The 22,407-nt window shown below is 36.7% G+C and overlaps 1 protein-coding gene across 11 annotated transcripts in view; it reads right to left on the bottom strand.

Moving 5' to 3' along the window:
• CHD2 (chromodomain helicase DNA binding protein 2) overlaps positions 1-22,169 on the bottom strand; it is a 144,752-nt gene extending 122,583 nt beyond the window's left edge. The window contains exons 1-7 of one of the 11 annotated variants that reach the window (XM_063597152.1): positions 21,672-22,152; positions 21,080-21,273; positions 19,247-19,316; positions 18,579-18,664; positions 16,529-16,656; positions 13,061-13,129; positions 143-7,418 (exon numbers count right to left, since the gene is read on the bottom strand). In XM_063597152.1, the coding sequence (XP_063453222.1) occupies positions 143-243 (101 nt within the window). In that variant the 5' untranslated portion in view covers positions 244-7,418; positions 13,061-13,129; positions 16,529-16,656; ... (2 more) ...; positions 21,080-21,273; positions 21,672-22,152. Of the gene's footprint in view, positions 1-142; positions 7,419-13,060; positions 13,130-16,528; positions 16,657-18,578; positions 18,665-19,246; positions 19,317-21,079; positions 21,274-21,314; positions 21,640-21,671 lie in introns of those variants that run through there. The other 10 variants (XM_063597151.1, XM_034939460.4, XM_063597149.1 and 7 more) reach the window with 10 other exon arrangements.
• Positions 22,170-22,407: the final 238 nt, after the last annotated feature.

Genomic DNA, 22,407 nt, shown 5'->3' with positions numbered 1-22,407 from the left:
TTCTGACATTTACTTACATAGTAATGGTTGCCTAACGCTGCATTCTGCCACTTTTTAATGTTATTGAACGTGAAATTTTCTATTTTCTACTAAACTATCCCACTGTGAATCTTCAAATATATAGTACTTAGCACATACTGACCTGAGTTTTTCTCCATCAAATGCCAACTGAGAAAATGTACGGTACCAAGTAAAAACGCATGGGGACAAGTTCAAATAATCTTCCCTTTGTTTATGAGCCATGTATTAAACAGCTGTTAACACCCGTCAAGAGGTTTTCACTAAAATAAAAGTATCCGCCTCTGACACTCAAACGTTTTGGTCAATTGTAACAAAATTAAACCCACTCATCTCTTCACACTGAACGGGGGCGGGGAGAAGGGACGCTAAGGTATGAAAAGGGAAAATTTAAAACTGGGCAAATTTTCTATTTTAAGATTTCCAAATAGTGCCTTTAAAATTTATAAATAGTGCCTGCACTTTCTCCCCAAAAGCGGCCGCTTCTCAAAGAGGATAAACCATTCCCGGAAATGGGCAAAAGAACACACTACAGGGTGCGGACCGCTACAGGCAAGGGCGGACAAGACTGCCAGGAGCAAACGCGTCCAGGAAAGAAGCCGCCCACCGGAAAGTCCCAACTAGAGTTCCCTTCCTTTTCCCCTCGGCGTGCGGCTCCCTGGGTAGGGGGAGGAGAAAGCGCCCGACATGCGCACGCGGCCAGACGTCACTGCGTTCTCTCCCCGCCCCCGCGGGGAGCCGTCTGACGTCACGGGGCGGAGGCTGCCGAAGGCGCCGCCGTTGACCCTGCTGTTACCAGGCGCGCGCACAGCCAATCAGCACCCCGCGCCGGCGCCGGCCGGCCTTTGAACTCGGCACGGCAACTTCCTGCTGTTTGGCGAGTACACAGTGCAATGCAGTATGTCTGTCAGCGCTGCGGCACAAAGGAACAGCCATTTTGTGACTGAGCTGGACCTGCACCAAGATGCCAGGGGCTCAAAGAGCTGCTGCGTGCCCTAACTATCGAACTGCCTTTTATTTCGGCACCAGAGTTCCCCAAAAGAGCAGAGAGGGGGAAGGAAATAGGCTTTGGTATTTCAGATTTCTATTAGTTTAGATTCAGTCTTCTCCAAAATCCCGTTTTTTAATGTATTATCAGCGTCATAAAATGGCTGCCAGTTAAACTGCCTGTTCTAGTACACAAGTAACTGCATTATGCCATTTCTAATCATCCCCAGCCTTTTAGAATATCTGGTAAAGCGCCCCTGAAAATTGTAGGATTTACCCGCACCTCAGGTTATAAAAATAAATCTGGCTCAAAGGCAGACGATTTGGAGATAAATTTAATAAACTCGTTCAATTCTTAAGATAAATTGCTAACGTGGTGCCGTGGAGAACACACTGAACTCTTTGTGTGCACACAGTCCCGTTTTCATTCTTTGATGTTACTTAAGTTATCCCCAAGCTGCAAATTATTCAGATAAAAAGTATGGTATACTTCTCGTATGTCCATCATTAAAACTTTGTTTTAAATACTTAGAAATTTTACAAATATCAAATGTTTTTAAAATCGCGTTTTTTGAAGTTTTTAATTTTCAAAAATCGTGATAAAGTATAACACTTTAGCATTAACTTCAAATTAAAATACAAACTTATATAACCACTATTAACTACTGCACTATTTCCAAAAACAGGATATTACCAGATTTACCTAAACTTGCACTCATTCTTTCCAGATCCTAAAGTAATTCTCAGACCAAAGTTTACTTGACCTGCAAACTCATTTCCTTTCAGGCTGCAAAGGTGATTTTCATAGTATTCCCTAAACACTATACACTTTGGGCAATAAAAACTCTGATGGCAGAAGGAACCAAGTACTAATTACAGGGACAGTTCAGCTCACTAGAAGTAATATTAATCTACCACATTAAAACACCACTAACATTCTACAGCTGCACATTTTAAAAGGAAGTGATGTCATAATTATGTACATGTATTAAAGATATGAAATTTAGGGTAACTGATTTAAAAGTATCTTCTTTTCAAAGAGTCTTAAATATTTTTGGACATCCATCAGGTATATGATTCAAAGTATACTTGACAAACCAATTTAAAAGTACAGTCAGTACATGCTTCATGTACAGCTGTAACCTCCCTCCACTACCAGTAAGCAAATGCCTGACAACTTCCAGGTAGTTTTCCAGGTGAGAGTAAAAATACTGGAAAGAATATCAACACTGCTCAATTTCTTAGAATTAGAAAGCACAGTCTGATCAATGATGTTAACCACAAACCTTGCATAAGAGAGCCAAAACCCATGTGAGACCTATGCAAATGATACACTCAAGGGAGCAACAATTTTAGTGCTGAATCTTTAATAATTTGCCAAATATATCTGGAGGTTCTCATTTCTTCAAATTGTCGTTACTTTCCAGAAAAAAACAGCTTAGGATGAGTAAAAAACTTTTCTGTCCTCAATTTAATCTAGTAATTTACATGGGCAATTCAATTAAGACAGCACTACAAACTGGGTGACAACTCAATGAGCAAAAAAAATTGGTAACTTATTTTCTAAAGCAAGGCTCAATATGCTTTTAGTCAAATAAAATAAATAGAATTCAGCATATTAGTAACACATCATGTTCAAAACTTTCAAATTCACTAGCCTAATAGAAAAGTGTATTATTTATAAAAATTAGAAAAGTAAAAATAAAATTGGGAAGAAAAACCACATAATGAATCACATCCTTGTTAAACTGCATGATTTAAAATTTATAATATGAAAATGCATAAAGAACACATCAAAAAATGCATTCATATGTACTTTTAAAAATTAATATACAGAGGTCATACAACAAAAACATCTTAGAGGCTTTATTACTTCATCACTAACAAGGTACTCCAAGGAATGTGAAACAGATCATGATTTGCACAAACAGTACATTTTTAAGCTTCAGAAGATAAAGCATTCCAGACGACTCTGTCGAAATACATCAATAAATTTAAAGCAGCTACATCTAAATTGTGAGGATAAAATACATCTACCAACAGGAAATCAATGTCTTAAGCATACAAATGCAAACCTTAAAATAATTTAAATGTAAAATATACAACTGTAAATATTAATCACAGTAACAAACACAAAATAGAAGTATATATTAAGAGTATTCCAGGATTTCTGTTATTACAGATTTGATTTCATAAATGCAGGAACTCTAACCGTCAAGTAAAGGTTTTGATAAATCACATCAAAATTTCCTAAAATGTCAAGTGTATCAAAAGAAATATAAAGTCACATAAAAATATAAACTGAGAGGCATCAGTCAAAGGGTCCTTTAAGTGATTTTGTTTTTAAATGTACATTTTTTCATTCATATAACTTTCTGATATGTCTATTTACTATAATTTACTACTACAAGGCTTCTCTATGGCCCTCAGTTACAAGTTTAGATATCCTGGATTCTTCAAAGAAAAAATTTGCCTTGTATGTAAAATGGTGCAATGCAGCAATGGCTAAACCGACAAGGTCATTTTTCTGCAGTACAAAAACCTAAAAACTGAAATTTACTGACAGAAAAACTGTACATTACAGTAAAGGCCCCTTTGAATAAAGGTACCTTACCTTTTGACTGCTGTAAGAGGCCTTAAGTCACAACTCAACTTTCATAAATTGCTACCAAAAAATTAGGGTGTGGCATATTAGCAATCTCAAGGTCATGCTTTAAAAAACGAATCCAAATTAGAAAAACACAATAAAACAGACAGCAATCCATGTCTGTCAAGGTAAACAATTGTAAGCTGAGGTTTCTCCCCCAAAAAAAAAGACAAAAAGGAAGAAAGTTGATAGCTCATACCTCGATGCATTGCTGTGTAGCGAACTGTCCTCCTCTTGGCTTTTGTCCTTATTTCTCATCATCTTTTAATTCTTAAATATTAAGGGGGAGGGGGAATCTGTGTTTGCTTTGAAGTCCTGTGCCCAGGTATTTACTGTCAAAAGTTGAAAGAAAGGTAAGGTCCCGGCTTCTATCCATGCTTTTTATTATCAGGAACAAAGTCCTGACGATGTTAACGATATTGTTATAACACAACAACGGTAAGCACCAAAAAACTAAATATTTCTATTTTTTCCTTAAAAGAAAAAACAACAGGATAAACCGAACAGTGGAAGCATCACTATCAATAAGGAAACTTTCTCAAAGTAGCACACTAGATACAAATAACAATCTCTGTATCTTATTGCGTCATCCAAGAATTTCTCGTATTTACAGAAAACAAGGCAAACTTTAACAAATAAATCTTTAAAATTATCACCAATGATCGTGAACTTACCTGATCCATGTAGTATGTCCAAACCAAGAGTCCTATCTACTAGTAGAAAAATATCAGATCCCAAATAATTAAAAATAAAGACAAAATCCTCCGTTAAAAAACGAAAAATAAATAAAATAACCCTCAAATATGTTAACTGGTCAAAAAAATAAAGCAATAATTAATACTAAAACAGGTCCGAAAGAAAAAAAACCTCATTAGGAGAGCGCACAAAAATGGAGGTGCGCCATGGCTTCTAAGCTGGAAAAAACAACGACCTGGGCTCTCAGTACGGCTGCTTCTTTCCAACAAGGCACGAAAAGAAAGCTCCTAAAAGCTGCTTTTCTCCCAAAAAAAGGTTCGAATCGACCCCAGTAAGTCCCTAGGAAAGGCAGGGGGCTACGGGGGCCCCCTGAGGCTGCCCGAAAGTTAGGGAAAGTTGCGTAAAGTGAGGCAAAGGCAGGGAGCAGAGCGCGCTCTCTCTAAGGCACAGCCGCCATCTAGAGCCTCCTTCCCAGCTCTGAGAGCTCTGCCTTTGATTGACACTCTCTACATTTACCCCACAACTCAGGTGATGTACCATAGACCCACCCCTTCATCTCCACCAAAAAAAAAAAAAGGAGAGAGAGAGAGAGAGACAGATCCTCCATCCCAGGGAGCCTAAGGACCCCCACCCCCACACCTCCCTGCCCCTCCAGACCACCCCAACAGGGGGAGGGGGGAGGGCTTCTTAACCCCCTCTGGCTCAAGCACCCTTTTTAAGCCAGAGAGAAATGTAATTTGTTCCTTTTGTCTAAAGATCTGCTAAATATTTCAGTCCTTGAGCTAAAATAACTTCCTCCCTGGACAGGAAGTGGTGTTTTATCAAGCCATTTTGAAAAAGGGATAATTCTTAGAGAATCTAAAGCTCAGCTAAGTACTAATCTTTTTAAAAATTAATCCCCCAATGGGTGAAATGATTGCTAAATAAAAGTAAAACCTTAATTTCATAAACTAAATTCAAGTTTTTCCTTCTTTATGATGCCTAAAAATAATCTAAAGACAAAATTTAAGGGGGAATCTTCCATCTCCACTGGAAGAAAGGGGTAACTTTTACAACTCAAGAGCGCCTCCCTAGTGTTCAAGTTGCACTGGAGCAAAAGTTAATGCAACCAATTTTTATTCAAGAATATCCATTTTTCTTTGTTCTTTCACAAAATTCTTTAACCCATTATATAACCTTGAAAATATTACACTCCTCCCCCCAAAGAAACTTCTCATAATCACAATATATTTACTTCCCATACTGATTCAGGCAAAAATTCAAGAGTATGGTCCAAACACGATCACCTTTAAATCAGTAACCCAAGAAACTCCACGTCCAAATCCAACAGAAAACACATATCCCAACACTTCCCTTATATTTCAAATCAAATAAGTATACACCCATTTCAACAATGTTATTAACAATAGGACATACGTGATTGGAAATTATCAAAGTAATGTCACAAAGCAAATTCTCCTAAATATCAAAACCATGAGATCCACAGAAACAAATTACTAATTCCAGAAACAATATCCTACCAAGCACTCCATTCAGACAAGCATATTCACACACCCAAAAAAATCCAATCAACTTTCCTTATTCAACATCATCTGCCAGAACCATGTCCCTCCCTCACTGAAGAAATCCACCTTAGATTTACACCAAACAAAAGCAACAATGTCCAATCTAGGTAAAATCCATAATCCAAACTGTTTCAATTCCATACTCTACACACAAAGATAAATTTCGTAGCAAGATCAATATCCAAAATTCCATTTTTGAATTTAACAAAGACCAACCACCTCACATCAGTCAGTAACAAATGGTGCTCGTGTATTAACCATGGATGTGTATGCTGCAGTATTTGACATGAATCACAAACAGTATGATTAACACAAAACAATTTAACCTGAACTATTTATTCTTCTCATGTAAAATGGGAAAACAGAATCAAGAACTCATTTTGTCTACCAAAATAATGCCTACCACCTTTGTAATAGTTACCAAAACTGGTATCAGTTGTTTAGTAATAAATGAAAACCTGGCATTTAAAAATCAAACGTAAGTAATCTATGGCAGGGTGCAATTCATTTATTCTAAATCCCCAATTGTACAAAATAAAGACGATACAAGATATTAATCCTACTTCAAAGTTATATAAAATGGATTACACACATAATTTCAAATTTAAAAAATTGTGAATACTCCAAGGACCCTAACCCATAAATCCAACACTTCTTCCTCTAATAGTAAGACAATAGGAGACATTAATTTAAATATTCAGATGAATATTCTATAGCAAGATGTATTTATAGTATTAAAAAGCTTAAGAAACCATTTCAGTCAACACAAAATAATTCAGAAGTATATGTGTATCAAATTTTGGAGCAACAAGCAGTTTGTTTCAAGTTCATTAAAATCTTGTGGCAGATTAAAATCAGATTCTATTATTACCCATTGAGTTGTTTTGAAAGGTGTTTCATGAAAGCACAAACAAAACAGTATTTAAACCAAATGACCATCTAAGAGCACAACTTTGTGAAAAACGTAAATCTTCATAAACCAAGTAAAATGTTTTCGATTACACCATTTCCAATTTACCAGCTTTATTCATATTCAGTACACTTTACCACTCGGCAACTACAAAGGCCAAAGTATTACTAAAATAAAACTAAACATTTTAATTAAACTTCCACTTAAAAAAAAAACCCAAACTGAGAAATTTTTAAGTGTTACAAATTTTATTAAAAATTAACATTTCAAGAGGTCATACGCATACAAATCAAACTGCAAAAAATTCCAGGCATAAAAACTATTATCTGGGTTAGTGTGCCATCTTTCTTCTCCAAATGTCAAAATGTCCACAAAAAAAAGTCTTTAGAAAGTCAAATCCACTGTCCATTTGTGTTGGGTAAGAAACCTATGTCTTCATTCACTGCATGGAATCCATGTTAAAAGAACCCTGTCTTGGTTGTATATTATCACAGGACTCTTGTATTAATCCATTTTCCTCAATTCCCCATAGTAGACTGCCATCTTGATTTCTCAGTGGTAGGGTCCATTTGAAACTCTTCAAGCTGACTGGGTGCTTGATGAAAAAATTAAAAGAAAAAAACGCTGTTGGAATCTTAATCTTTTAAACAGAAAACATCCACCCACCTTGAAGATATCCTACCATACACAAAACTTTCATTTTGTAACAGCTTTCAACTATGAAATTGTAAAGTTGTATGCAAAACACACACACAACTCCTTGATAAGACTGCACGCCAAAGTAACAAAGTCCTTGTACTACCACAGATACATTTGTATCTATAAAAAAGTCCCAGTGAAGAGTCAGATTTTTAATATTTAACACTAACATCATTATACTGTGTACATAAAAAGTAAAAACAAAACTTAAAATTCAAAATTCCTGGAAAGCTAAATTACAGAAACACTGTGGATTCTAAATCTCAATGCAGAAAACTTTCCAAGCTTCTTCAAAGAAAACTAATTATAGAAAAGAATCTTAAGGGATTTAAAAAAAAAAAAATACACACATAAAGCAGTCGATCATAGCATAGTTTTTCAATCCAACAGATGTTGGTTTTGTTTAGATAACGAAAATGGCCACTATAGGTGGCACCATCTTTAACGACATATCTGAGAATACAGAAAAGATGTAGCCACAAAAAAAAAAAAAAAGATCAAAAATGCAAAGTATCTGCCTGGCTTGATAGATTTGCCATAAAATGCTGTTTTCAAATTATATGCAACTAAAATAATACACTTTCATTACCAAAATACCAAATGTCTCTCATAGAAAAACAAATCCATTACTTAAATAATTTTAACTGAAGTTGGAGAAGTGAGAAGTGAGAAGTCAGATGATTTTATCATTAAATAAATGATTCAGATTCATCATGACCAAACATAATTTGAAAAAACAAGATTTAAACCCTGGTCTTCTCTATAAATTTTCCAGCTCTCCATCTGAATTTGTGGAGATACAGTCAAGTGTGACTGAATTTGAGGTAAATAAATATAAGGGCATTTTTGCCCATTAGGTAATTCCTTGTCTCCTTGGCAACAATTAGGATACTGTTTAATATATACAATACAAAAATCTACTTACTTAACTATTTGGTTAACTGAGATACTGCCACCCATATTAAAAAACATTGATTAAAGGGAGTGTCACAGCATCAGTAATAAATATCAAAAGCAAGATATTTCTCCTTGATTTTGCTCATTTCTCCCCAGCTTTAAAAAGAAAACTAAATTACTCAATTCATTCCTGATCTCAGTAAAAATCTTCCATCTGACTTGTTCAGTCCTTAAAATTAAGGGACATGTACTTCTATAGAGAAGTATAAAAGTAAAAACATCATTCTCTGTCAGAGTTAATTATAAACCAATTTATTTTCAATCTCTATTGTTACAAGATTCAAGCTCTAAATGAAGTTGGTGATGTAAATACTATTATGATGAACAATGACACAGAATGAAAATGCATTATCAAATTACAGTCATATTTCAATATCTATAGATGCAATTTATTCATCTTAGTACCTTAATTTAAAAAACTCAACTTTTATATTTTTCTGACACAGGACAGAGATAAAATTTATCCAGATTTCCTTCTAAAACCATTATTTTTTTCAAAAAATCCAAAGAAAATCTAATGACATTAATATCATTTCAAAATTACTCAAAATATATTAGCTTATGTGACAACAGCAGAGATTAGAAAACAGCATATTTATCATACTTTTACAGTCATATATTTAAAGATAGTAAAAAAAAAAAAAGTAAAGAAAAAATGCTACAAGAGAAAACTCTGACAACTCTTAGGACATGAAAAAAGCTATGATCAATCTGCACTCCTGCAAAGCCAATCCAAAGCCAAAAGTGAGAATTTTGTTAATAAGGAAAAAGTGTTCACTGAGGCATCAGAGATTTAGGAGTAATCCATTTATTTTCATAGAATTCAAATTCTTATAAAAACTGTATTTGCTAAAAAATAAAAAGAAATTAGGCTTAGTTCTGTGAGCCTGGAAATTTTCTTAGAAACAAAATCCACAGTTCTTCATCTGTAAAATAAAAATAGTACCTACCTCCTGTGGCTGTAGAAAGAATACTTTTATAGGATTCTTATTACCTGACATATAGAAAGATCTCAGTAAATACTAGCTATCATTCTGATGTACCACAATAACCAAAGTACTTTGAGACCTACAAACTGACCTTACTGAATCAAAGTTCATTTATACATCATCAGTAAGAGTATCTCTGAAGAACATACAGGATCGTGGGGTCAGCAGTCTTGCATTAAAATAAAATCAAGATCCTACAGAAAACTGGGTAGGGTTTAGATATCAAAACCCTCTACATGTTCCTTTCCAGTAACTTGTGAATTACTGCAGCCATGGAAGAGATGTTTTGATCTAGAATTCCATAATCAGACAAACCTAGATCTTTTCTGTATTTCACATATAACCTTCAAGCTCATAATATAAATGGTTAACAAAATTTTTCCCCTTTGATATTCACTAGTTTATACTTCCTTTTTAAAATAATGTGCATGTTCTAAGAGTACCATTCCCACAGCAAAGGTAAAAACTTAAATGGCAACAAAGCTTCAATGAGTAACTACCACCCCTTAAAATTCCCACATTATCATACATCCAGAACATAAAGTTGAACATGGAGGTATTCTCTTCATTGTATTTTTAATTATTTTTTAAGATGGAGGTCTCACTACGTTGCCCAGGCTGGTTTCAAACTCCTGGGTGGAAGAGATCCTCCCACCTCAGCTTTCCCAGTAGCTGAGAACACAAGTACATGCCTCTGCACCCAACTAAGGTTTTTTTTTTTTTTTTTTTTTTTTTTTTTGAGACGGAGTCTCTCTCTGTTCCCCAGGCTGGAGTGCAGTGGCGCAATCTCGGCTCACCACAACCTGCACCTCCCAGGTCAAGCGATTCTCCTGCCTCAGCCTCCCGAGTAGCTGGGACTGTAGGCGCATATCACCATGCCTGGCTAATTTTTGTAATTTTAGTAGAGACGGGGTTTCACTATGTGGGCCAGGCTGGTCTCGAACTCCTGACCTTGTGATGCACCTGCCCTCAGCCTCCCCAAAGTGCTGGGACTACAGGCCTGAGCCATTGCACCTGGCCTGGTATTCTTTTTAAATTCTACTTTAGTAAACTTGTTCCAAAAACACTGGGACATGATAAAATACATTGTTGGTGGATACACAGGTAAGTGATTCACCATCTGGATTGAGTTTACAAGGGCTCTCCTAAAATAAACCATCTCCTTTCCTCTACTTCCCAGCAACTTTTCCCATTTTTAATAGCAAAGAAAAATGGGGCGGGGGGCAGGGGCAGAGAGTAGTATAAGGAAAAAGAAATTAGTGATTCCTAATTGTCTTAATGGATGGCTATCATAAAGCTACTATTATTAATGCAACAAATTATTTTAAAACTTAAAACACTTATTTCAAAGTCAATGATGGTCCAAACAGGTGTAAAATTACCTAGAGCAAAAATTCATCCTTCTCATCATGTACATTCTTGGTGCTTATGATGATTTCAATCTTCGTCTACTGTCTTTAAATGTGGAAATATTTATGCAAGAAAGCCCTGAGAGGCTGGGTGCGGTGGCTCACACCTGTAATCCCATCACTTAGGGAGGCCAAGGCCAGCAGATCACCTGAGGTCAGGAGTTCAAAACCAACCTGGTCAACATGGTGAAACCCCATCTCTACTAAAAATACAAAAATTAGCTGGGCGTGGTGGCACATGCCTGTAATCCCAGCTACTCGGGAGGCTGAGGCAGGAGAATCACTTGAACCCGGGAGGCAGGGGTTGCAGTGAGCTGAGATCGCGCCACCACACTCCAACCTGTGCAACAAGAGTGAAACTCCGTCTCAGGAAAAAAAAAAAAAAAAAAAAAGAAAGCCCTGAGAAGTAAATTCACATATGTTGTCTTATTACCAAGATACCTTGAATCTTCAGTAGAATATATATTAACAAGTCTGGGTCTTATGGGCATAAAAACTAACTATAAAATTTATGTCAATTGTGACAACTAAGAAAAGGAGTCATCTTATTTAAGGTTTACAATCAAATCAAATATTCCGGTACCGTCCTCATTGGTTTAAAAGTTGACTATATATGCAAACTAAGAGATTGAGAATTGCAGAGAAAAAATGAAGTCTTGTCACTTTTAATTTTTACTTGGTCAAAAATCTGGCTTTCAGGCATACCTACAATTTTATATTTAATTCATTAAAACATGTTTTAATAGTCAATGTCACTGTTTTTAAATTAAATCCAAAACACTAGCTGATAAACAATGTTTAACAGAAGCCATATTGATACACTAAGTATTTATTGAGCATCTACTATATGCTACGCAACTGATCCCTTTAAAATGACCACAGCCAATTATTGTACTATATTAGAAAAGTTTTCATCTCTTTCATCATCCTGTATTGAAAAACAAATCCCCCTCCAAAAATAAAATCTATTTCGCAGGCCCTAGCAGTCATTTACACAATGCAAGCTAAAGTAGCCATAGGCAAAAATTATCATCTAAAATCTAGATTCCCAAATATGATTCAAAAAAATTATTTTTATGAAGTAGCTAATATATAATTACCAAAAAGGTTGTCAATAATAAATCATGTTGGCCAGGTGTGGTGGCTCACACCTGTAATCCTAGCACTTTGGGAGGCCGAGGCGTGTGGATCACCTGAGGTCAGGAGTTCGAGACCAGCCTGGCCAACATGGGGAAACCCCATCTCTACTAAAAATACAAAAATTAGCTGGGAATGGTGGTGCGTGACTGTAATCCCAGCTACACTGGAGGCTGAAGCAGGAGAATCGCTTGAGCCCCACAGGCAGAGGTTGCGATGAGTCAAGATCATGACACTGCACTCCAGCATGGGTGACAGTGGAACTCTGTCTCGAAAAATAAAATAAAAATAAATAAATCATGTTGAGAATTCACCAAAATTCATTTATACAACCTTCCCATCAACTCTTTCCAACTATTTTTCAGGCTGTTAGAAAAACTATTTCAGAGTTGCTAACCATGTCTTCTAACATCAAAACATAACTTCAGGGACAATCAGGCTAAAGAACTTTTTGTTGGGCTTTCAAGTTTAACTTCAAAATTAATTAATTAAAAGTAATTACAATATTGGAAATCATTAAAAATTATGTTCTATTACCAAAAGAGAACCGAAGGGCTTCTGAGTTCTATACAGATTAAGGCAATGCTGACAAAAGGAAAAGCTGTAGGACCTAGGATAAACTTTCCCTACAGATGAGACAGGAAATATTTTAGGCTTTGTAGGCCATTCAATAGAACTCCTCTGCTTGCTGCTGCTATATACTGAGAAAGCAGCTGCAAACAATAACTAAATGAAAGCGCATAGCTGTGCTGCAATAAAACTTTATTTACAAAAACAAAGAGGAACCATTTATCAACATCCATGTTTATAATAGTGTTAGAGGTATGTTCAAATGTGGGTTTGTTTGCATTTTAACTTGCCTAAGTGAAGAAAGCAGAAAATAATAGATTGGAGTAAATTAATAAGCAAAATTTCCATGTTTTTTCTTGTACTTTGTTGAGTTTCACTAAATCCCTCTTTACAATTCTGACTCGAATTTTCAAAATTTCCAAAGTAGTATTTAAAATTTCTAAACAGATTAAACATGTAAATTGAATAATACTTACTAAATGCTTCCACCAATGTCTACTTCATTGTATGGGGCCTTTAGAGGATTCAGTTTGAGGTTCATATTTCTGCAGAGGACAAAAAGAATTTAATTTTATACATAAAAAATGTAAACAGATTATTAAGCACCATGATTTATACCCAAAATGTCAACATCTTGCAAGGGTCATTTGCCAATAGACCAAAAGATGTATGTATGTATTAACAATACAGTCCAAGCAGAAATCATACAAGCTCTTGAGTATCACAAATTTGGCTCCTCTCTAGAATAGGTTACTGCAAAATCACAAGCGTAAGTTTCAGCCCCTAAGAACTCCAAAAATGTAGGTAAATATTTGGGCTCCCCAGGTGGGTCTGATGTTTGGGAACCAGTTATTTAACACAGCCAACATTGCTCTTACAGTACAGAATTGTTTCACTTTCTAGTCTTACATCGATTTACTTTCAATCCTTCTACAGGAAAGTTTACATTGCCCACCTGTAAGGCCACTTTCTCATTCCTTAGTATTACCATATTATTTCACATTATTATGTCTTTAATCAACACTAAGACAAAATGTTAGGAAACCATAGGCATCATTTCAAATTACTACTAATTGTACCAATCTATTCAACTAAACCAACACTAATCATTCCTAAAATATATACTTGATAATAAAAATGTATCCGGCGAGGCCCGGTGGCTTACACCTATAATCCCAGCACTTGGGGAGGTAGAGGCAGGCAGATCACTTGAGGTCAGGTGTTTGAGACCAGCCTGGCCAACATGGTCAAACCCCATCTCTACTAAAAATACAAAAATTAGCCAGAAATTGCTTGAACCCGGGAGGCAGAAGTTGCAGTGAGCTGAGATCGCATCACTGCACTCTAGCCTGAGCAACAGAGCGAGACTCCGTCTCAAAGAATAAATAAAATGTATCCATACTTTCCACTAGTTAGACTTAAATACCTCATAACTAAACATGGAAAATAGCGTTTCCCATATCTCAAGTAACATACCTTTTTCATCACTTCTGTTCCCAAGTATGATTACAATAATCATCCCACCACCATAAAGAAAACTTATTTAAAAGTTCAATATGAAAATAGGCAGGGCGCAGTGGCTCACACCTGTAATTCCAATACTTTTGGGAGTCCAAGCTGGGTGGATCACCTGAAGTCAGGAGTTCGAGACCACCCTGACCAACATGGTGAAACCCCAGCTCTACTAAAAATACAAAACTCAGCCAAGTGTGGTGGTGCACGCCTGTAATCCCAGCTACTCAGGAGGCTAAGGCAGGATAATCACTTAAAAACGGGAGGCGGAGGAGGCAGTGAGTTGAGATCACACCACTGCACTCCAGCAGCCTGGGCAACAGAGCAAGACTCAATCTCCAAAAACAAAAACAAAAACAAAAACAAAATGTAGCAATTTAAGGTTTTTAGAAGGCAATGAAGTTTAGGATTTTAGTTAAAACTATGCTACCCAAATGCTTCTTTAGGACTAATTTTCAAATTATAGAGCAAGTCCCTGTTTATCTTCCCAAATCTAAATTCCTTTAGTCATTCGGACAGATCATAATCAAGAAATATAGCAAAGATCTGCTTCAAAATTGCTCTAAGAGTAGGTGCTAAATTATCTTCCCAAGAAATTCACAAATGAAGCAATTTAAAAGGAACACAACATATTTCTGATCTTCCAAATTTAATCTGACCTTATAAGTAACAGAGGGTTTTGTGAAGAAAGACAAATCGTAAACCAAGTAAACCCTTAAGAGAAGGGCAGAATTGACTTAAGGAATCTTGGTAAAAGAAATGTCTAAGGGAAATCCCTCACACTGCTCTGATAATGTGCTTATAAGTAAGTTATCTACCAGTAGATAGGGTTCTCACACCACCAAAGACAGAAAATGTATCTCACTTTGCATCATCACCAAAATTAGACACTAATGTAATCTACCATAGCATCTCCTTCCCCATGCATCACTCACAAAAATTACTAACAACCAAAATTGACAAAGTCTAAAATCACTTTGCCATCCTTGGAAAGACAGGAGAAGGGAGCAAAATTCAGCTTAGGCAGACTATGAAAGTTAATGATTTTGCTCATATTTCCACCTACCCTATTTCATAATATCATAGTTTCAGATTTAATAACTTACAGGTATAATATACATATTTTGGTTGTTGTTCTTTCAAACAGTAAGGACAGCTTTAGTCAATTGTCATATTATCATTAGTCATTTATGCTTTTCTTAGAAAACTTGGTTTTTAAAACCATTTTTTACTTTTTTTTTTCTTTTTTTTTTTTTTTTTTTTTTTGAGATGAAGTCTCGCTCTGTTGCCCAAGCTGGAGTGCAGTGGTGTGGATCTTAGCTCACTGCAACCTCTGCCTCCCAGGTTCAAGCGATTCTCCTGCCTCAGCCTCCCAAGTAGCTGGGACTACAGGCGCGTGCCACCACATCCAGCTAAATTTTTTTTTTTTTTTTTTTTAATTTTTAGTAGAGATGGGGGTTTCACTATGTTGGCTGGGCTGGTCTCAAACTGCTGACCTCACGTGATCCACCTGCCTCGGCCTCCCAGAGTGCTAAGATTACAGGCGTGAGCCACCGCGCCTGGCGAATTTTTAACTTAAAAATAAAATCTGAGAGCACCATTAACTATAAAGTCATTAATATGTCTAAGAAAATTCACAAACCTCAAAGTTAAAATATAGCTTTATAATCTAAATTAAAATGACTATGATTACTATGTAGCACATGCTTAAGATATAATTGTTTGGGAAATAATTTCAAATACATGGCTTCATTTCAAAAGGCAGAGGAATGTTTTCTAAAACACAGATCTGTCAAGCAACATACAAGTTATGTATCAAAACTTTTATCATATTGTTATAGAAAACATGCTACTTGAATGTTACATAAACCATCAAGTCACATATTTATAACCTAAGGATCAGAATATCCTTCAATTTAAATTGTAAAGGTTAATTACATTAAAAAATAATAGCCAATTTGAAAATCAAAGTGCACTGAAGCATTCAATCTGGAAGGAGGTAGCTGGTAAAATGAAGACATTTATCTTTCATGTACAAAAATTTTGTAAAGGAAATTAAATAGATTATATCAGGCATGCAAACTATAAATCCTCTTATTTATAACATAATCATGGTCAGGTGAAAAGTATTAAATAAAACCACTTAACTTTATATTAGGTACATTTACTACATCATTAGAAAAATTTTTTTAAAATGCTTTTACTGAAGCATTCTAAATATTGTTTAAAGACAGTACAATTCCTTAATCGCTTCTCTGAAATCAATTTGCAAAGTCTGTATAAGAGTATTAGGCATGCCTTAACAATTATTTTTATCCCACAATTTGAGAGCTAATAGGGATCTTAAGAGCTTGCAACTCTAAAGTCTTCATACAGATTATGAGATGAAGGTACAAAAGGAATAAAATATCAAGACCGCAGGGCTTATTTACATTGGAAGGTAGGTCTCCTGAATGCCGAAACGTGTTATATTTTCCACTCTATCACCACCTCTGATTAACAAAAGATAGAGACGTCCTCAACTTATCTTTCTCCCCCTTATGCCGCTCCACAATCAAATCTCAGAGGATAAAAAGTAAAATTAATTAGTTGTCCATAGTACAAATTTTTAAATAATCAAAAAACGATGACTAATAGTAAATAAAACTTAAAATTTACATTTGAAATTACCTACTTCATATAATCTATAAATGTCATGTCATGAAAGCCTTGTGATTACACAGCCTGGCTCCTTTCATTTCTATAGAATGTCAGGTAATTTTTTAAACAGTTTCTATCAGAACTAATGCAATCCAATTCAATCACCAAGTTGATCAGGAGATTTTTATGACTCAATATTATCCCAAAATGCTAGGGTAAAAACAATTATGTAAGTATCACTTTGGTTCTTAAGCAGAAAACAGTGGTAAATATATAATAATCCACCTTCCTTATAAAATATAGTACTTTAATATCATATCTACATGATCCACTATATTTATCTTATATAATATTATCTATCTATAATAGTTATCTACATTCACATTTGCCCTCATGTGCCAATCAATTAGGTTCATTATACAAGATTGGCTCAAGCAGTAAGTATCGAAACACTGAATATATGCAGTAACAAAGATCTAAGTACATGTGAATCTTTGATATAACATTTCTAGCCCTTTCCAGCTGGTTTTTTATGAATCAAATTACACCTTCCGTAGGCCATTATAAATGTATTGCCTGTTTATACTTAAACACAGATTATGCTTCACATAAGAGACCCATTTCTCAATTTCCTTAACAGTGCCCAATGACAGGAGTGCCAACTTAATATCACGTCAATTGCACAGAGGAAACCCTAATCTCGGCATTTGTGTTAAAGAAGTTTTGAAGTGAGGGATGTTTCAACCATTCTTGTAAATGTTGTATCTTTAAAACACTACAGTTAAAAGTCAAACATTTAGTTTTCTCTTGCACACTGTAATACACCCAAGTTTGATCGAACTGCAAAAAAGGATTAAAAAGAAGTTAAGCTGAAGCAAAGGCAATAAAAATATTCCTCTTACCACCTATTTCAATCAATGGAAAAAGCCAACACCAAGTATTGAAAGACTGCATTTTACTTTCCACATAAATTTTGAAGAAAAGGTAAACTTGCCCTTATTTTAATTGGTCATTTGGCGATTCTTAAATTTTCCCAAGATACCCATTATTATACCGCATATTTCCTCTAGTCAATCGCTAATAACAGCTTGACATTAATTTTCAGATTCAACGTTAACTTACAAAAAAGGCATATTTCCTTAAAAACATCAGTGGACATTCTTTTAAATTCACGTATCTAGCTTTAAGATTTTAAAGTGTGATATACATGGTATGCTGGGGGCCCAATACCTACTGCGCGTGAAAATTATTTCTATCTTTTATGCTTTAAAAGCAATTACTAAGCAATTAAATTAGAGGACTCTTTAGATGCATTAACTCTCATTTCCTAGGAAACAACACATTTTTGGACCTGTTTGAAAACTCATGAAAACAATTAAAATGAGTATTTTAAATCTATTAAATGCCTAAGATATGAAAGTGTCTATTTAGTTTTTGAAATGTTGTTAAGAATCCTACGATCAGCAAATGCAAAATTCCAGACCATTCCTAAAATGTGATTTGTACAATCAAAAAAAGAAAAAAAAAGGCTTAAGACTGTATATACCAGATTTGTAAAAACATAATCTTGATGACTTTACTGCAGATTTAACCACAATCCTAAAGCACCATTTTATTAAGAAGTACTAAATGTCTTCCTGCTCCAATATAAATTACATGCATCGACTGTCTTGATAGTAATAGAAGTGTTTTCAATGTCAGGCAAAGAAATTTGATGGTTTTCTCATCCTTTCAGTGATAAGTAGTCTACAGTTTGTTTCATTAACAAACTTTAATGGTATTTTTCTACTTAAATGTTGGTAACTATTCAATTGCAGATGTTGGGTAAAAACATTTACTTACTTGCTATATAAAATACTGACTTTGCCAAAGATTTCCTTTATCCTCTAGGATAAAACTCCAAAGTCTCAGTCTTCAAAATGGCATACCTTTTGGTGAAAACAAGTAAGATTCTAAACTTAATCATGAAGCAAACAATAGCAAGTAAAAATAAGTGTTTTTAAACTTTTTAATTACAAAAAAGAAACTAAAATCTATGCTCAAAACCTGATTTTTTAAATGTTCTTCCCTAAAATCTATCAGTATGAATAGCAAACTAGTTCAAATTCTCCAATAAGCTTATTTCTTTAAATACTTAAAAGATTAAAATTGTTTGCACAATATACAGAGTTAAACAGAAAAAAAAGCTATCCTTGGTTCATGGTTTTCCTCAAAATCTAATCAGTCTTCTCTTGTTCCCAAAATTAAACAAAGGCTTAAAGGACCTTCAGTATTTTAAACTATTCAAAGGGTACATTAAGTTACAATGGCTATGCGTATATACTTTTAATCTTTCCTGCAGTGAAAAGGCTTAAAGGCTTTTGTCAAATTATTTGATAGTTTACTCATATTCATAATCACAACTTTTAAAATGATACCCATTCATTAATTGAAATGTAAATTATTAAAGATAAAACAAAAGCCTAATAAGCTAATTTTTGTCAAAACAATAAAAATTAACCCACTCTTACCTCAAATAAAAGAACTCATTATTTGTTCAGAACCATCAGCAACCAAATTAATTTTAATCTCTTAAGTCACCTTTAAAAAAAAGAAGAAAGATGATATTAATGTTTTGATTTTCAAGCATTTCTTGGCCAACGATTCAGTGTGATGAAACAAGAAAATATTCCACAGACAAAAATCTATGGGCAAACTGAAGAGATGGCTCATGGACACATAACCTGTATACATTTATGGTTGCAGTTATTTCTTATCTTAGTATCTATCAGTCTTTGTTTTCCTCATCTTTTGGCTGTATTGACCAATGCTAAAGATTAACGCATTGAATTAAACAGAAATACAGAAAATTCAAATTTTTGGACTGATTTAAGATTATGAACCTTTTTTTTTTTTTTACTTTCCCTCTTTTTATGACAGGCAATAAACAAACAAAGAAAAAGTTTACCATTCTTCAAGACAAATCATCTTAACATCTCCCTTACCATCCGGAAGTATGTTTTACAATCATGAGCAATGAAAAATTAGCTCCTCCAAGAGAAATTAGTGAAGTTAAAATGGCCACTGGTTACTTTGAATTTTAAACCACAAGTTACTTGATCTCACCAAGTGGGATACTAGCTTTGTCTCTAAAGCTACTCTAAAACTTATAGTATCTAGACCTTTACTCAATTTCAAATCAGGGTCTTCAACATTTTCATTTCAGTCTTTCTCCTCCCCCATTTATCATGTAAAAAGATCTTTCAGGTTAAACTGCTAACAATTATTTTGCATTTCACAATTCAAAGAGGATTCTAAAGAACTAGATTCAGAATATTCATTTAAAACCACTTTCAGTGTTTTTAAATGTTCAAATGTTTCAGTGTTCAAAAATTTCAGAAACATTGATTTGAAAAACCAAAATTGGTACTTAAGACAGATTCTGTAAAATCAAGATATGCGCAACTGATGTAACATGTACCACTATAGGAAGGCTACTCAAAAAATAAAACAATTTTACTGGAAAAATGTCCTTAGAAATATGGTCGAATAAACCAGTATCTGATTTCAGATGTACTATATAAGTCTGCCCAACACTATTTTTACGTAGTTCTGCACCTTTACAACACAAGAGCTCCGCAGAATGAAAACAAATATATTCTAAAATACACAAAGGTTTGTGCGCTTCTGGTTTGTTCTTCAAACCACTACACTTAAAAATTACCCTTCCAACATTTTTCTAAGATTAGAGACTACACAGAGAACTCTACTAAATTTTATGAAACCTGTACTTTTAAAATACTGTTCCGTTTTAAGCATATCTAGATTTTTATACATGCAACAAATGCAACAAATATGGCTCCTCTTCATCGCCCATTACCGAGAGCAGTCCTACTTTATTCATATTTACATTACGAGAAAGTAACTTCAGGAAGAGATTTGGTGTCAGAATGTTCTTTTGTGAAAGTTTTTCGATCATGCCTTGTGACAATATAAATTCTTAAAAATAATTAAATTATGAACTTTTAAAGACTAGGAATTGACCCAAGTACGTTCTAACATTCAGGTGTGAGAAGTTGCAGATAACGGCTCCTCGAGACCTTTTTCAAAAGTACCAAACAGTGTATTTAATCATATTTAAATATCAGGAGATCAAATGATCTTGGCGTAATTACTCGGTAAAATAAACTACATTAACCAAACGTCATCAGCTAGCACCGTAATTATCAAATCTATTTCCATTAAACAGCCTTGACGACACAGTAAACTTGTCTTCGTAATTCTGAAATACCAGAAGCACTCCTCCAACTTGCATTTTTCAAAGACAACCTTAACGTCATAAAGGTTTAATAAGCAGCAAGTACCTTCGCATGTATCACTGCAGCCGTTTCAAAATCGGCTTTGAAAGAGTTAAAAGCCAACACCCAATAGGAGGGAAAAAAACAAGTTTTATTTTTGTTGAAACGTAGTCAGGGTTCCATTGTTCTTTTAAATTCGATCATGAAGATGAGTTCCCACCTCACCGGAAAGAGGTTAAAAAGCTCCTCCGTTGGAGAACCTGAAAGGGATTTTTTTACCCTAAATATCAAAATAACTCACCAGGACAGAAAGGGGCTCTCCACGCCCGATCCCCTTCGGGCTCTCGCCGGCAGTCACCCGCCGCCCCTTTCCCGGCGGATCCAGTCCCGGCGACGAGGCTGCCCCCCGCCCACCTGCCGCCCGCGGGCTCTGCAGCGGGGCCCCGCGTGCCCCCTACCCCGGGACCCCACGACTCGGGCCCAGGGCACCGAGGCGCATCCCGCCGGCGAGAGCCGGCCCCCGACCACGGAGGGGCAGTGCGAGAAGAGCCGAGCGGCGAGGCCCGGCCCGCCGCCCCCTCCTGCTCGCGCGCTCAAGGACATTTTGCTTTTCCTCCCAAGGACAAAGGACAATAAAAGGAGCTAGGGAGCCACTCACCGGGTCCGAGCGCGGCCACCGGCACCTCCTGGTCGCCCAAACCCGAGTCCCGGGCCGGACCGCCCGCCCGAGCCTCCCGCCCGCGCCGGGTCCAGCCGCCGGGGCCCGGGGGAGCCTCCGAGGCGGCAACCGCAGCGGCGCTTTCGGCGTCGTGGGCCCGGCCGCCCTGGGCGCCTCTGCCGCGGGCTGTGACGCCGACGCGCGCGGCCCGCCTCGCCTCAGCCGCTGCAGCCCCACTCCCGCGGGCCTGCTGGCCGTCCGGGCGTAGCTCCCCGCCGGCCGGCGGGCCTCGCGGCCGCGGCGGAACGCCTGACAGCTCGGGGTGCTGTTGCCTCTCCGGCCATCTTGTGCCGTGTGTGTGGTGTCTCTCTCCCGTCTCCTCTCTAGGCTTTACTCCCTCCTCCTCCTCCTCCCCCCGCCCCACACACCACACAACATGGCCTCTTCGCTGCGGCGGCAGCGGCTGCGGCGGCGGCAGGAGCTCCGCCGCGCTCCAGCCCGCTCCCCTCCCCCACCGTCCCCGCCTCCCGCCCGCAGGCCCGGGGCCCAACGCGCACGCGCGCCGCCGCCCGCCCGCCGCGGCCATTGGCTCCACGAGCTTCCTGCATCCCCTATCCGGGAGCGGCCTCACGCACGCTAGCTGGCGTCTTCCTCCCTCCCAACAACAACTGCTTCCATTCTATTGGTTAATTTCAACACCACCCCTTCCGCCTCCTTCGTGCGGATAGGCTGGCCT

The sequence above is a fragment of the Pan paniscus genome, chromosome 16 (genome assembly GCF_029289425.2).
Source record: "Pan paniscus chromosome 16, NHGRI_mPanPan1-v2.0_pri, whole genome shotgun sequence".
In the NCBI taxonomy this organism is placed as follows: domain Eukaryota; kingdom Metazoa; phylum Chordata; class Mammalia; order Primates; family Hominidae; genus Pan; species Pan paniscus.
Note: the sequence above shows the minus strand (reverse complement) of the source record. Positions and strands in the feature narration are given on the sequence as shown.